The sequence below is a fragment of the Barbatula barbatula genome (assembly GCF_947034865.1).
Source record: "Barbatula barbatula genome assembly, chromosome: 11".
Lineage (NCBI taxonomy): Eukaryota > Metazoa > Chordata > Actinopteri > Cypriniformes > Nemacheilidae > Barbatula > Barbatula barbatula.
In genome coordinates, this window is record NC_136774.1 from 21,514,426 (window position 1) to 21,532,370 (window position 17,945).

Consider the following 17,945-nt stretch of genomic DNA (forward strand, 5'->3'; position numbering starts at 1 on the left):
TTTGTAATTTGTAGAAACACAACGATTTTGAAATATTAATGTGGCCGCTGTAAAGATCCGATGTGCGCGATCATTTCTAGTTTATTTACTCTATTGCCACTGTATAAAACTACTTGTAAGTCGCTTTGGATAAAAGCGTCTTCCAAATGAATAAATGTAAATGTAAATGTTTATCTATGATGTTAGACGATTAATTCAACCCGTGTAAAACAGTGACACGAACAATAATTTGCAGTTTATGTATTTACAAGTCACTTGTTGAGCAAAGTGCGATCGGCGCTTTCCAAACTCGCCCGACATCTCAAATCATGCATGCCATTTAAAAACCAGCCGAAGAATAAGGTCAAAAAATATCATGTAACGTTTAATTGGAACGGCTCCCAAGTGATCCGCAGTCTGATTTATTTTCCTCTCTCCCCGCACGGAGGCAAGGAAGCATATTTCATGGATTATGGCTTATGAAGACCGAAAATGGGATTAACAGGGTAGAGGAATGGAAAAACGAGAAATAGGGAGCGAGTGAGTGAGAAACCCACTGCTCGGGAAATTATATATGTAAGCAACAATTCATTTTTTCCTGCAGTAAAAGATTGGATTTCTTGCGTGTGTGTGTGTGTGTGTGTGTGTGTCAGAATGTGCGGCATGAATTTTTCAGCCTCGCCCCGACCGTGCATTTTATGTTTCAACAGAGAAAAGTGCTTAGCTCTATGATAAGCTGGATATGCGCAATAAGGTTAATGGAGAGACTGTCAACAGGCAGTAAGCTGCCAGGCCTCTCCTAATGGGGTGCTAATCAGTGCGAGGGGAAAAACCCTACTGGGGAAACAAGCAGCTGCTCGGGTGGCTGGATAGAGTTACAGTCGCAGCGTACGAGCGTGAATTCACGGCGTTATGATGTCACGTGGGAAGCTGTCGAACATTGCTTGAAAACCAAACCTTGAGTAATCCGTGGTGCATCGCTTCGAATGTAAACATGCTGCGGTGCGCTGTGTTTTTATTGGCCAATGTTTCGTTTTGAAGTGCATAATTGCAGGTTGCCCTTTTCTGTTTATTTAGGCAATAAGACATGAGAGGCGTTTGAGAGATTTGATCACGGTTAAAGGTAAAGTGTCTCTTTCGCATCTGCTCGTACGTGTGTGAATGAGACTGGGGAAATATACAGATCTCATCGCCCAAATACGCCCTAAACAGATCTCATCGCCCATTGACTCCAATGGCAGTAAATGCGGGATGAGATGCGTTCGTTTACTGACATTTTTTCAAATATCTTCCTTTTATACAGATTTGAAACAGGGGTGAGTAAATGATGACAAAGTTTTTGTTTTTGGGTAATCTGTCCTGTTATGGCCACCCCTATTGTTGGCGAGAATATTTCGTAGTATAACAATTACAAATTCCACGATGAGAGGGTCAAGTAGGATCCAAACGCAGTTTGGATTTTAATATAAAAGCAAAATCTGTGGAAAACGAACACATTATAATCTAAACAACTTCAAAATAAAAGAGATTACTAAAACACAAATAACCCTTTCTGTATAACGTCAAGACTCTATTGTTTTGGTCATTGTTACCTACTTAATAAATCAATAAACGTGAGATAAATATAAAGTTAAACAATTTAAAATATATATATATATTATTTTTAAGTCGGCGAGAGAGATGGGGAGGGATCGGGAAAGGACCCCGAGCCCGTATTCGAACTAAGGTTGCCCTGAGCGCAACAGCGCTACATGTCGGAGCACTAACCACAGGGCCATCGGCTCCGACAAACTATTTATTTTTTTAAATAAATAAAATATTGATTTGATTTCTTTTATTTTAATAAAAAAATAACAACGTATATTGTAATATACTTTAATTTAAAATAGAATTGATAATAGTAGCTCCCGGGTGTGACGTCATATCATGTTGTCTTAAAGGGAAGGTTCACCCTAAGATATGTGTCGTCATTTATTCACCCTCGTGTTATTCAAAACCTGTATATGACTCTTTCCTCGGTGGAAGACAAGATATTTTAAGACGTGGTTTTGCACAGTGGAAGTCAATGGGCCCAATGTTGTTTGGCAACCGGCGTTCTTCATAATATCTTCTTTTTGTTCTGCTAAAGTTTGGAATGACATAAGGGTGAGAACTGCAAAATTGTTTTCTTTTTTAGGTGTACTGTCTGTTTACATTTGCTAAGCGAGATACGATTCATGGTTGTTATTGCGTCGTCATTGCATGAAGAGTTATGTGCTGTTAAATGCTGATATTACCTGTCTGCTCTTTAGTTAACAAGCTCTTCGGCCTATCTGTAACCTTTAAGCAACGTTGAGCAAACACTTCATCCCTGGCTTGTTTAATTCATAATGAAGCCGTGATTGGAGCTTGTTAATGAGAACAAGCAAACTGACATTAAGAGAGAGTGTGCATGAAATGTCTTCAGGGTGCCGTTGTCATCAATTTAAACACCATATATATGGGGAATGGCTGCCATTAGTGGCTTTATGAGAATATGGGGTGGGTTGTTAGTCTTAGCAGAAAACAATCCGTCAAACAATTATGTTGTGTAATCATTTTCTGAGCTTGTTTGTGCACGTATAGGACAAATTTGAGTGCATTTTATTTTAAATCCTATCCGTCCGTCTGTTTATAGACAAACGCATGACTATTCAGCTACATCATTTGTTTTCTTTCCTCATTAAAGTGCATTTGAAAAGTGCTGCTTCGGTTCCAGGCGACAGTGCGAGATTATTAGTTATGGTCAGAGGAATTATCAAGAGAGGTTTTTTTTGCCACTGATGGTTTTGGATGGAACTAATGATGTAATCTGCTCAAACTTCTGAGTGCGCACACATGATGGAGCAGCTGCCGCACGATTGTAAACGGCAAAATCTTGATGAGAAGCCCATTACAGTCCATTAGCAGAATCACCTGTGCTAAATATCTATGACTGCAATCTGTTAGCGCTCCTCCATGGGCTGTAATGCCTCCCCCTTGTTTTCAGCATCTTGAATCAGCCTCTCGTGGAGGTGCTTTGAAACTTTTAAAGAGATGGATTTTCGCCGGAAAGCTCTTGTATTATCTGATGGAAGTAGTGCCAGGGTCAGGTCATCGTGAGAATGAATGCAGCGCTGGAAACTTTTGTAGTTGTGCTGTATCCGTGTACAAAACTGTAAACTTCTTCTGTGTTTTCTCCTTTCAGCGTTAACGCTGACATCGATTTGCAGGCAACAAGACTGACAGATGTCTGTTGTGTTGTGTAGACGTCTGGGTAGCTCCGTCCTCAATTCAATCTTATTGGTGCAAACCGTATATTAAACATCAATTGACAATGGTTTTGAAGCTTCACGTTACCAATTAATTGCGAACTTGAACGTCATGTAAATGACATGCCCAGTTGCGTTACGATCCTGAGGCATGAGCCACTCATGACGATTCAGCAGCAGATGACTCGTCACTTACACCCGTCCGTACGTTTGATCTCATCGTTCACACGCCGGTGGAAGTGATACAGGACGGTGTGATTTCACAGGCCTCCAGTTGTGCGTCGTCGTTTATCATTAGCGGTTCTACGTTGTCATCGTTTGCAGAACTAAAGGTGATTCATGGTTCTCATTTTGCAACATGAAGGCATGCTACACTTCCCCTGCTGCCGTGCCACCTGTGCACCCTCTGTGCCTCCGCCAGGAGTAAATCCTTCTTTACAAACACCCAATATGAAAATGAGATTTATTGGTGCACTGATACGCAAACCTGTGGAGATGGATGGAGGTTCGGGTTAAGGAATTGCATCATTGTTAAGCGTGCAGGGATTTTGGCGCCGGCAGATAGTGAGCTGGGCGGCAGCCACTGGTCGTCCAGCCGCTTGATTTATGTTCGTTCTGCCTGCAAATTGCTTTTACTGCTACCCTGATTATTGTCGGTGTTAAATAGATCACACATCGCTTTGAATATTCTTTAATGAACAGCTGAGGAGGAGAGGGCTGGTAGTTTTTAAACCTGTCCATCAAGAGTTGGCCAAACTTGTGCACTCATTTATAATGCCCCCTAAGTTTATTGTGTGTCTTAAATATTTTCCCAAATCATGTTATTAGGATTTACTTTTAGTTTTTGTTGTTATAATAACATATTTTGCAATTTATTATTATTTTATTAATTCTATTCAAATGTTTTAATATTCAAGCTGCAATCCAAGCTTTTGCCTCTTTGTCGCTATCTCTGTTTTGAAATGTAAATTGCAGGTTACTTTGCGTGGGGGTTTACTTCTTGCTTGTATTATAAAATATTTGGCAATTTATTTTATTTAGATATTTTTTTAAATTCTTAAATTGTTTTATTTTTATAATATTCAAGCCAAAATGCATCACTTTCGTCTGTCTATCGCTATTTCATAAAATTGTGGGTTACTTTAAGTACTTGCTGGATGATTTTTAAAATAAAATAATAAAATAAAATATTTGTATATAACAGATTTATAATACAATAAATGAAATATTAACAAAAATAGTTTTTATCGATACCATGGTCTGTGTGAATACTTGATTCTGATTGGCTGGAAGGTACAAACCGTTTAATGCACATGTAGCTTCAGTCAGTTTGATCAACATTTGCAGTTAACTGACAAAAAACTTTAGTTAATTTGGTACTTTTAATCATATATTTTTTGTCATTACCAAAGAGGTTTTCATTTACAAAATGTCTTTATTTCATTATTTGTAAGTTAATAGAGTGATAGCAGACGTGTTAGCAAGCCAAGGCTATGATGTACTTCATATATAATAGCAGCTTTGTTACTGCAGCTTTACTTTTTTCTTTATCAGGTGTCATGTCAATATGAGTGTCTGTGATCAATTCTGCAGTCGGTTTCAGGCAGTGTAGACCATAATGAGCTCTTCTAGCTCGGGCCGACGTGCAGGACTAAAGAAGATATTCATTTAGCGCTTCATCAGTGTGAGAATTTGCCGTCAGAAAATCTGCACTTCGTAAAACTGAAGATGAATGCAGCTGCTGTGTAATAGGGTTTTTAGTTTCAGATTGCTGGAGTTTAAGTAATTTCTTGCAGAATAGCCCCTATTTCCCATCCTGACGTTTCTGTCTTGCGTGCGTCTAGCTGAATGCTACATCTGTAGGCGCAGTTTCAGATGAACGGAGGTTATTTATTGTTCCTAGCTCAATAAATTGAAAGTCTCAGTGTCGTCTTTGAGTGAAAATAGTATTAGTTTAAATATTCACGGGCCGGGATTGTCCTTTTCTTAAACCTGTGGATGAATTATCATTTTAACTTTTACATTCTTTTTTTCAGGGCTGCCCACAAATTCTACCTAGCAGCGACATCCTGGTACCGGCAGGAATCATTCGACCAATCACGTTGCGAGCTCGGAACCTGCCCCAGCCTCAGTCGGGTCAAAAGAACTATGAGTGTGTCTTTAATATCCAGGGCAAGATCCAACGCATTCCTGCGGTCCGTTTCAACAGCTCCTGTATCCAGTGCCAAAACACTTCAGTAAGAACAACATTCATTTCTCAGACAGTGTTTCTCTGACACACCATAAACAGTGATTATAAACGATAAGGCTTCATTTTAAAGGAACAAGATGTATTGTCTTCTTAAAAGAGCCGAATTTAAAGGTTAAGGATCATTTTGTTCTTAAAGGAATAGGCCCTCTTTTTTTAAGTCATGTGGATGAGTTTTATAGGGTTTTTATGCTTTTGATAGCTTGACAGTCGCTGGTCATCTATGTGAAGAAAAATAAAAGCGTTTTCGTTTTGGCTGAAGTTTCTCTTTAAATATATTGCCGCTGTCCTTCTGAAACCTTGTATGTCCAAATTTGCTGTTTTTCAAGAAAAGGAAAAAACACAGAACTCTTTCAATGATTGCATACCGTGTTGTCAAAGTTGACAAGCAGTTTTTAACACTTTCTATTGGTCAGATATTTGCAAAAACCAGTGACAAATATAAAGGGTGACTAATAACAATGATTTATGGCAAAAAAAAAACGAAATATGGAGATTCAAGGTTTTAGAAGGTCAGCAGCGATATCCTACATAATCTGCATATTTTTTCATGTCTAGCTTCACCCAAGATTATTATTAACAGTATTAGATGCAATGATTTGTCTCATTATATTTTGCATTGTGACATTGTTTCATTGTGAAACGTTCAAATAAGTCTACGATTGTTGGTTGTAAGACAAAGAGAGACAATGAATCTGTCAAATGTGCACTTTTTATAGAATCACTGATGATAAAAAATAAGAATTGTCATCCAGGAAATCAGCAAAGGCATCAATTTTTAACATTGAAGATCTTGCTTTACCCAATCCTCGTGAAAAATGGTCCATTTCACCATGTTGATATTGAAAATGTCTCTCCTGCTCTTTCTTTCTGCGTCCTTCACTTTCATATGCGGGTGGTGCAGACTCTTGCCGTCTGTGACCCATCTGGTTGTCACGGTAACTTCAGGAAAGCTTGTAAGATAATTAGCTAGGTGCTGGATGCGCCTTATAATTTGGCACAACTGTGTGACCCGGTAAAAAGGAATGCGGTGATCTCGATTTGCATCGGTGGAGTGTGTGACCTTTGACCCTGTACTCTGACGGGGGTCAAAGGTCATTCCACTCGCCCCAACCCCGCGACAAGACAATTGATGTCCCGTTGCAATTTAATAATGAGGAACACGTCCGTAGGCTTGCCCAGGACGGAATTGATCGTCACCCTCTCCAACACTGACACATGCTCACGCGCAGTTCACGAGCCCCCCCTTGCCAGACCCCGGCACGGAGAGCAACTGTTGTCCTTCCATCTGTTTTGACTCATCTCCTCCTGTTCATCTATCGCTCCGTCTCTGACCTCCGCCTCGCTCTCTATGCATTTAAATTGGAATTGAAGCGTAGCTTGGCCGGGCGACGTCCGCAGACTCGGACGTGAAGGCATTCAGATGCAAAGTGAATTCACCAACTGCCTGTCAGTGATGATGCTGGTGCATATTGACTGTATAGAGGGCAACAGGTATTTTATTTATTCATCATAGATGAATATTGACATCGAGATTTATGCGTGGATGTTTTATTTATAGTCTTGAAAAACCGAAGTATAAAAAAAGTAAAAAAATTCAAGTTTAATAAAGATCCGTGACATGTATTGCATTCGAATGGCGAATTTCATGTAAGGGGACCCGGGGTGTATGTAGATAGAAATAGCTCATTCTAAGCTAATAAAAACATAACGCTTCATTATGTAAAGTCTTATCCACCTCCGAAAACATAGTTATAATTATATCGCACTTCCGTCAAAACCCCTAAAATATTACACACTGGAAAAATATACTCTGGATTTTTGTAAGGAATGAATATCCCACAGATGAGCACTTGTTTTAAATTATGAATCGTCTTCTGACAAATTTCAGAACGTAAAAGCATGTTAAATAGAGGATGCAACGCGTATGTGTCAAAATGAGACGATGCGAAAGGATCACAAACCCACTTCCTGTTTCTCTTAATGTTCTCCTCCCTGTTTCTCATGTTGAAGTCTCTTCGTCTCTCACTTCATTTCTCTCTCCGGCGGTCAGGGAGTCTGTACAGATTAACCGATAGCATGATTACCGGTGACACAACATAGAAATTGCACATCATCTCCGGCATGTCCCGCATCTTTTCTGAATAGCAATCGAGCATCGGCGACGGCCTGATACAGATTACACTCAATCCCAAGAGAGCTTGTCATCGGCCACGCACACGCGAGGCATCGATCAATGTGGCCGTCCGGGCGAATGGCACAGAGTCGTCTTCTGGAAGCCACGTCAGGTGACTTTGAGATCATGGGGTCCATGCTAATGAAATTGTGGGCGCCCTCAGATGGGCGACGGCAGATCAATCCGATTATTTTTCTGTTCTCATGTTGACAGAGATGGTTTATAAAGCGGTCCGCCTATTTGTTTGTTTTGTAGTACTGTACTCCAGGAAGCAGGAGGGTCGCTAGGTAGCTAATGTTATTTTATGACCGCTGTAGGTGAGGTAAATGGAAAAACAGATGGGGCTTTAGAGGTCACACTGACTCGAGTTTGTTTTTCAGGGTCGTTACAACATCAGGTGGGTTTTTGTGTCCTTCAATGTGTAAGTGATGACAGTTAGCAGACTCCATCTTTAAGATTTACAATTTCTAAGTACAGGATTTGCATGGATGCAAAAGTTTGACTTTGTTTTCTTGACTCGAAGTTGGTGAGATTAGATCTGTGTGTGGGTCACACCATCTGTTGCTGGATATCTTGTTTGTACAGTAATTGTACTTAATTATTTAAGTTTATGCTCAAAAGTTAGTTTGGTAGTCTTTTTACAGATACACTATAAAGCAAAAAATATAAATGAACATTTAAAAAAATTGGTGATACATTGGTGTGATTTCTGTAACATGTTTTACATTGAGCGTTGAGTTGCTGACATAAGAATCTATATGTTTTTGTGTTGGTGTGGTGCATGTTGAAGACCCTGGTGTTGCATTACAGCTAGTTAATCATCTCATATCTGATATAACCGCTGTCCCGTAGGGTCCCAGGCTCAGGCTGCAATTGAGGGGTCATTATTTGTGACAAAAATCAAGTTAGCCGCTCCAGCATTGTCCTTTATTTCTCAGCTGTGTCTCCTTCCTGCCTCACCCCATAATGTAGACAGCTGCCCCTTCAGCGCGTCACAATGCTGCTATTGTGTGTCTTTGACATCTTTTACGTTATAAAGGATTTTAATGTACTCAGCTAGTCGAGTAGCATGAAATATAGTCTAACGGGAGAATCGGTGCAAAAATACGTTGTGAACAAAGTCAGAAGACACATATGTAGTATTTTGTGAGTATCAGCACTACCGGAACGTGCACTTTTTAAAATGGTCATATGTTAAATAATGAAGTTTACTAGGCCTAATGTAAACCTGTAAGTTGTTTATAAGTAGTGGAAATAATTGTTTTGGGAGTTTCGTTTGTTTCACTGTTATTGAGTTGTTTGATATCTTATCGAAGGAAAAGAAAAATTGATCCCCACAGGGACCATAAGTGAGACTGCCGTCTGTGAACATAAATCAAGTTATTAGTATTGAAGTCATTGATATATAATATATATATATATATATATATATATGTATATATATATGTATGTATGTAGTTTCTGCAATGGCTCTTTTGCAAAAATGAATGAACCAAAACTAGAAAAGTCTTTTTGGGTTACAAAGGGTTCCCGACCCCTGTTTTATTTTATCTTTTGTGTTTACATAATATATGTCTGTGTACTGTGCATATTTATTTTGTATTTATAAAAACATACACATGTCTTGTATATATTTATGGGAAATAATTGGATGCGTTTATTTATATTTACCAATAATTGAAATGATATCTAAACGTTTATGAATTATAAAAATGTTTGTGTATACATGTAGGTGTTTGTAAATACAAAATGAATATGCACAGTACACAGACATATATTATGTAAACACAAATTATTATTCCAGGTGTGATTAATCGTTTGACGGCCCCAATCTTTATTTTTATGAGTGCATTTCCTCAATTGTGTGCGGTACACCCCATACTTTTTTTACTCATTCAATCCGCACAGCGCTGTGATATTGCACGCTGCTCACATTTGACAAGAAGAACAGATGTCGAGTCATAAGATACTCATCTCATACTTGACTTGCAAATATCTCAGAAGATTGATTTGTGGCCGTGTCAGCGGACTAAATGAGAATTCTAATCCAGGTTAAAAGGCAGACGGGCGTCTCAAAACACCGGTAACACACAACTATAGTCTGAAAAGTTTGATGCATGACCTGCTCATTCCTCGCCCTTTAAACAAAAGATGAATGTGTAATTCTGTGCTCGAAAATGTTCACTGTTCGTACTTTCAAATTCTCGTCATAAAATACGTCTGCACAAGGTGTGCCGAGGCGAAATCCATTGTAATTCGTCCTTTTTCCTAAGAACACTGGCGTGCAAAATACTCCAAATGAGTCCGCGAGCGTAAGCGTTGCTAAGCCCTGATGACCCCTTAGCGACAGGCACCGGCCGTGTTACCGGGGAAACGTACAACGAAGGCCTTTATTACACAATGGCAAAGTTCTGAACCAGGCTCTTGATGGAGAGGGTACTTGCAAAGAAGCCCATTATCCTCCGCGCTGGGTAGCGGAAGCTTTTTGAATAAAAACACTTATGTGTTATTTTTGTCAGGCATTTTTAAAAACCTTACCCTCATTATTCTATTATTCTCATCAAGTGCTCAATCAGGCCTTAGCCGTGGTCTGCCGCCTTACCGGAAAACCCTGTTTTAACCATCAGCTGGGTAGCAGGCGAACAGACAAAAACTAAAAGTTCCTGATGTCAGTCTGATGAAAAAATGATTTGGGTTATTTGTTGCCACTTCAGCAGAGCTTGAGATTTGGGTGAGGGTCGCCCTCTGCCCCTCATGCACACGCTGGTTGCCACTTGGCAACAGGTGGGCTTTTTACATTATTAGTTATTAACTATGTACTTGTTTCAAAATGCAGCGTTAATGCGATCCGACCTTTTTTCATGCATTAACAATCTCATCTGTGCTCAAAAATGAGACGTTAGAAAGTTCTGCTAGACATTGACACGCAGTCCTCACAGGGAAAGAATGCTTTGGTTTGCCTTGGATCGGTGCGCCCGCCGAACACGCGTCTCTAGATTTGTTTCATATGTGTCCACGTGGTGAGCTTTTCTAACCGAATCACATCATAGTTGGAGTGATAGACATCGACAGCATACGCCGCGGCAGCTTTTTTTATCATAACCCAGAATTCCCCTCTCCAACCTAGAAATTAAGCGATGACGTACCGTATGGCGAAGTGAATTATGTAGTGTTATTGCTGGGCTGTCTTTAGTAATAAGATAGCTGTGATTCAATAATTAGGTTACCGTAATGTGCGCGCACACACACAGGGCTCATTTTACGTGTAATGTTGATGCCGTTGTGTTTTTCTGCTGAGTCCGGTCCAGTCCGTAACTTAATTAAATGTACAGGACCTCCATCATTAAGTTCTATTGATTTTCATTTTGTCATGTGAAAGAGGCGCCATCGACGGAGCCGAGCGTGTCCGGAGACGGAAACCTAGTTTTAAAACAATATAATCCTGCGAAATAGTTGAAACGCAGTTCCGCAGAGTTGCACTCGAATTAATTGCAATCACTTAATTTCAAGAGAAGCCTTGGTTTTCAAGAAGCAGCAATTTCCCCCCCAGTCAATATCTGCATGCGGTTATTCATCATAGGCAGGGCCGTAAACGCTGCGCTGTATCAACTTTGCTGCAATAAGTGGATTATTGAGCGCACCCATTTTTAAGAGTGGTTTCTTTAAAAACCCACATGTGGCCAGTCTGCATTACACTCTTTGATTAAACACGCAGACCAGATGGAAATATACCGCGGGGATGTGCGTCAAGCTAAATCAAATAGCTGGAAATGGTTTTATTCCTGTTTAATAGGAGCTTTCTTGCGTCGCGTTCGGGCTGCCGATAAATTGAGAACGGTTTTAGAGGTAAGATTACCGCTTTGTCGCTTGCCAGTCGTTTCCAATGAGGCCTCTGACAGAACCAGGCCAGGCTGTCTGCACGTACAGCGAGAAGACATGCTGGAGGAAAATCAATTCACTACTGGCAGAGATAAGCGGTATTGTATGGGCAAACACAAAGGCTTCCACCCATTACACATGCAGGCTAATCTCCTCAATGCTCAGACCTTCATCGGAGGAAGGAAGGAAAACGCATCGCGCTATCTTTCCAAAATACACCAGAGTATGACTTTTCTCACTGCTGACCTCAGCACATGAAGGGCCGTCATGCGTAGATTTACTTCACGTCATATTTTTGTAAGTGCTTTTGTTTACGTAAGGCACATTTATGCAACAAAAGAGTTTCTTTTTGATTGATTTTATTAACTTTATCAAATCATCGCTATGGAGTTCTATCCGACATTTTTGTCAAAATTGAGTTGACGACTGTGGGACTTTGTAGATAAATCTTTTTCCTTTTAAAACGTTTTAAAACGTTGAAGCTCAATTTCTCCGAAATATGCGGAAAGAACCTTATAATATATAATATGACAAAAATGCGTTTTCCCCACTCGTTGTTTGGGTACGTTCAGTAGTTTTAGAAATTAAACCGGAAACGGATATCCCGACCTCTGACAACATCGGAAGTTCGTCACTAAACTTATGCACAGAATACATTCAAAGGCGATAAAATAATAAAATAACTTTTAAAATGTTATTTATCTATGCTACTTAACTGTTTTTTGTTTTTAATTTAGTTGTAAGCGTGGTTAAATTGTTCCATATAGCATTTTTATTCATTTATTTAGTCTAAGTGTTAATATTGTGAGTTTGCTATAAATGTATGCTTTGTTGCTGATATGGCATTAAAGATAAAATAACAATATACATTTATTAACTTTATGAAACGCAGGAAAAATAAACATTAAATACAAATAAAACAAATATTTTTTTGAATCATTTATTAACCGTTTTTCATAGCTCTTTGAATTCCTCGTATAAATAAACTTGCCTTGCCTATTTAACCTATTCTATTCTGCTCTATTCTAAATAGTCGTCGTCTTATGCAAATGAAGCCATTGACAATTCAAAACCATTCTTACACACTGTTGCACTGAATGTATCTGAATGCTTTCATCAAGATTGTTACATTTCCATTGTTACATTTTCGGTCAAATAATTTACTTCAGTTTGTCTTTTGTGAATAAAAGCCCATTGTGTTAATTGAACTAGAAATAAACATTGTTTATTTGTTGAATGGGGATTTATTATTGATATGATCAATGGAAAGACTTTTTGTACCATTTGCCCATTCCCATAGTTGTTCTTCCAAAAAACACATTTCACGAAATGCATCAGTAAACCGAGCCATCTCGGGTTCGAAATTGCCCTACAAATTCCAAGATAACGTAATGATGTTACAGTCGTGACCTCTCTGACCCTATCGGGTACCCAGGGCATCCACCATTGACCCCAATTAAGTTGCCGTGGAGTCCAGCTGCTGTGTCACAGAAATGCGTGGCTGTTGTGTGCTGGCGTCAGCTTCAGTGCAGCCTTTCACCGCTTATTTTCCACGGCCAAGCACGCTGGAGTTCCTCCTGGATATTTCCCCCTGAACAGCTGCGAAAGATTCCTGCTCGCCACACGCACGGCCGTTTTCCACTCTTGAGGGCCTCTCGGACTGCCAGCGAATGGCTGTGGCTGTGCTGGTTTTTTTCTCTCGGATGAATAAACGCTGACGTAACAGCTGACGTGTGAGTTAAAGCTGATGACTGGGTGAGGGTGGGGGTTTTGTCAGGTCAGGGTGTTCGTTTGCCTGCTTTTAAAATAGATTTCGCTTTGGCCATAAATGGAAGTAGATGCTGCAGTTTGACTGCTATGAATTTGTTAAGAATGATGTTGCCGTTTATATGCGAGCATTGTCCCAGATTCATTGAATTCATTCATTCATCGGAAACACAATGGGTTAAATGATGACAGAGTGTTCATTTGTCTGACTTTTCAAGTGCTGTGTAACTTCAACGTGCAGTCGAGGCAGTTTGTACTGCTGAATCCGGAGCTGTTTCCTCTCCTTCTCTTTACTTTCCCATCTCATCTCGAAGTCTCTTAAGCAAGTGGCCTGCGATCGATGAGCCCGATCAGCGATATTCTCTCAGGGTTGCGTCGGCTAAGTACTCGCAGTGTTGTTGCTAATTAAAACCCAGACAGTAAAAACCACCGTCACCTGCTTTCTGTTCCACCTGACCAGCAGCGGCCGCATGCTATGTGAGATGCCATATGTGCTTTGTGTATCCGACTGTGCTTTTTTTCTTTCTCTCCGTCAGGGCGTCTCTGTGTTGGATGGGGGCATCCGTTGTCGCAGTGGTCTTGCGCTGCGATGTCTCCGTGTTATTTGTTGATTGATCGGGCGCATGTATTTTTATGCAAACGTAAACAATTGGGTTGGTGTGATTAACTGTGTGCTGTTGTTTCGAATTCTGCTGATGTAAATGTCACCGGATTAATATTATTCTTACGGATTTGGTTTTAGGGAAATTACTAAAATTATTAATCGATCATGCCATTGTTTTACTGCAAAAATATGCTTATGAATTTATAGAACCAAAGACAAAATGTTTTGTGTGTGTATAAATGTTTTATAAGTAATCTGTTTCTTTAGATAATGTAGAAACAGAGAATCATTTCTAGTCTGTTTATCACCGTTATACCACGATTTAACTTCTTTCTATGAGCAAGGTAATGACTTTAATTCAATTTGTCAAATACTTAAATGTAAATCTTAAATATATTTTACCATATTCACAATATACTTTTGATGCGAAAAATGTATGTAATAGGGCAGGTAAATACATATCAGATTCCCAATAGATCTGTCAAGTGTGGATGTTATTGATCATTTTCCTAGTAAAATAATTGCTTGTAAATCGAACAAGACGTTTGCGTAGTCGTCATCACCACACATGCATTTGATCACTGATGTTCAGATGATGTCAGTTGTGACCGGACGGATGCTTTCAAGAGAGCCGTTGAGTTCAGCATCATTTTCTTGGGTCAGGAAAGATGGCATCATCACTCTTGAGGAATGCGCGATGACATCATCGTGTGCTCACGACTGTCATGTTCAGATGATGTCCGCACCGAATTGTTGTCAAGTTTCAAATCAACTGTTCCGCATCAGAGACCTATGAAAAGTAATTGATGTTTTTTTTGTCGTTGGTTGTTTCCTGCAGTACTGGTACGAGGGGAATGAGATGGGTGACCTGCCTGTGGATTTCTCCATCGTGTGGGACGGTGACTTTCCTATCGACAAGCCGCCCTCCATGAGAGGTGAGGGTCGCAACCTCCATTTTGTAACTTTGTAAAATGTCTGTTTTCAATTTTCTGAAATACTGCAGTAAGACAGTTTCGATACAGAGCTTTGTCCGTCTTTTAACCCTCCTTGAAGTATTTTTACATTTATTCCATTGGCATTTGTAATATTCTTCATTACATAAATTGAGTTTATTGTTAAATATTTGGACTAATATGTATGCGTGTGGTGTTTAAAAGTATATGGAGACCGTAGCATGGAGATTTTCATTTCCATGGTAGCAGTCATTACCAGAGAACAGACGTACGGCTTCTACGGATGCATATATCATCATAGAGTTTATGCTATATCCGTCTTGATAAGCTCACACATTATCGTCTCGTTTTTGAAAAAGAATTGAATTTATTTTAGTTTCCAAACCCGGTGGATTAGCAGTGCTAGATGCTCGTGCATCAGATTTCCGAGGAGAGCCGGTTGTCGCCGTACCTTTAAGAACAGATTTTCATAAAAACCTCTAGTGATGTGTGAATAGCGGCCCTCAAAGAAAGATTGAGGTTATCCTCTCCGCATTCATATTTGATCAACGTGTCCCCTACATGTTGGAGAGCATTACCTTTGCATAAAGTGGAACTTAATACATCTTTTATTTTATTTCATCTGGATTTCGCGATCCGTTCAAACACATTTTGTCTGCCGGGTGTTCAGTCAGTACATATTTTATTGATAACAAGACGTCTGTCTCTTTCAGACTTATATAACGGCGCATTAGCGCAGAGGAAACGCTCCACAAAACATCAGTTTATATTTACCTTCACCACTTAAAGAAAGAACCCAATGATCTCCAGAAGTCTACGTATCTCTGGAGAAGTTTATTAAGCGTTCTATTATCCAGAGTTTCAGACGATTGGAGCGGATAGAGAAGCTCACTGCGTACATTGTGTCTGCAGATACAATCTCTGTGGTAAATGATTGGTTTTGTGTGTATATTAGACCGTGATCGTGTTTTCAATGGCCTTTGAAGCTCAGACGGGCAACTCGTTCTCTAACCCGTCGACACAGAATTGATTCTCATGAAAGGTTTCAACCTACCTACACTTTTTAAATACAAATATTTGTGTTGTCTTACGTTTTTAAGCACCATCCAATCGTGGTCAATCGTAAAAAAGTTAGGATTTGAAGGAATGTAAAAACATACAAATTTAGAAATCACTTTCTAAAGCCAAATTGTTTGTATAAGTCCAGTGATGGTAATTCCAATCATTTCCATTGTAGAATGCTTTAGTTGTTAAAGTCTAGAAAATGATGCCGCTTTGTCTTTATATCTAAACGTTTCTTGCAAAAAAGGGTCCAGGAATGCATTGCAAAGGCAAGAAAGTTTTATGAGCATATTTTATTTCGCATTCAAACATATCAGTTGCTTCCTAATAGACAGTTATTTTCTGCTCTATGAATTTTTCTGCTTAATGAATCATCGATGTTATGATGTTTCATATAACTATGAAAATCAAGTTTTAAACGCTTTTAAAAATGTACTTTGAAAAGGATAGTCACGTCTACACCACTTATACGACAATAAAGATGCAGAACTATATTGCTGTGATTGTTTTGCGATTTAGTTTTATAGATGATGGACACAAAAACATCGGTAGACAATCAAAATCTTTTCTCATGTAAAATGTGAAACTGGAGCGCATGAGCTTAGAATAAACAATGTTTATCATCCATTGGTTTGGACACTAATATCGTTATAGTTTTTAGTATAAACAGCCCTTCGAAAGCGTTTCATATCATTTATGAGCTATCGCTTTTTATTAGGATGTAGATGTTTAACAGCGAGGCAGCTCACTAGCTCCTTTATGTAAAGAATATGATCTGTACACCCACCACACCAGAACCGCCTTGATTTCTCTCATCTGCGTGCCCAGGGTCACACGGGTGGGAAGCGTACCAGATCACGGTACAGTAAACGCTGGCGTGGGTTTCTCATCGGCTCCATCTCCCTTACAGTTCAATTATCGATTGGCACCGTTCGGTTGTCCTGCGTTTAACTGACCAGCTGAGATCTCACTATCCGTGTGTGTGTGTTTGTGCGTAGCTCTCTTATATAAGTGTGAAGCGCAGAGAGACAGCTGTGGACTGTGTCTGAAGGCAGACGGCACGTTTGAATGCGGCTGGTGTTTGGCTGAAAAGAAGTGTCTCTTAAAGCAACACTGTTCCGCACCTGAGAACAACTGGATGCATCAGGGACGACGTAACATACGCTGCAGTCACCCTCGCATTACTTCGGTAACACACACACCACACGTTAATCCAAACAGTGTTTTATGACTAATGCTTTATTTTATTCTCTACATCTTTTTTATTTGATTTAAAAATGTTAAATTAAATGATGTAATACACATTTTTATCGTATTTTATTTTAACGGAATATGATTAAATGAATACACTATTACTCAGTATCCCTTTATGCACGTTTAGAACCAGGATGACGTCTAAAAGCGAAAGAAAGTCATTTAAATCGAACTGTACCTGTTCGTGTTTGTTCCTGTAGATCCGTCCACTGACAGGTCCGAAAGAGGGCGGCACACGTGTGACCATCGAGGGAGAGAATCTTGGGCTGCAGGTTCGAGAGATAACGCATGTGCGTGTGGCGGGGGTCCGCTGCAACCCTGCTGCTTCTGAATATGTCAGCGCTGAAAGGTTGGAATAACATGAATGTCTGTACCATGTTATGTATAAAAGTACTATAGTAAGACATTTGATGCCATTATTGTATCACCGCTGTACTTTTTTGTAAAGCAGGGCTTTAAAGAACAATGGTTTTCCATAGTGCCGTATCCGAAAAACGATAAAAAAGGTCCAGTGTATGACATTTTGCAGCATCTAGTGGTGAGGGCCCAAATTGCAACCAATGGCTCACTCCACCCTCCCCCTCTTCCTTTCAAAGTACTATGACGGCTGACACAGGGATAAGATGTTGTCTTTCGCTTTTTTCAGAAGGAGATAACGTATTTACCAAATAGCTCCTCCCAAAATTTCACAATGGACCTTTGAAAGACCCCACATGGGTCGGCTTGCACAGGGGTGATTGTTTTTTTATGTGGT

At 39.7% G+C, this 17,945-nt stretch overlaps 1 protein-coding gene across 1 annotated transcript in view; it reads left to right on the top strand.

The window, feature by feature from the left end:
• Window positions 1–17,945, top strand: part of plxna3 (plexin A3) — a 118,867-nt gene that overhangs the window by 81,276 nt on the left and 19,646 nt on the right. The window contains exons 10-13 of the mRNA XM_079467385.1: window positions 5,285–5,485; window positions 14,761–14,857; window positions 16,936–17,126; window positions 17,392–17,540. Coding sequence (XP_079323511.1) covers window positions 5,285–5,485; window positions 14,761–14,857; window positions 16,936–17,126; window positions 17,392–17,540 — 638 coding nt within the window. The remainder of the gene's footprint in view (window positions 1–5,284; window positions 5,486–14,760; window positions 14,858–16,935; window positions 17,127–17,391; window positions 17,541–17,945) is intronic.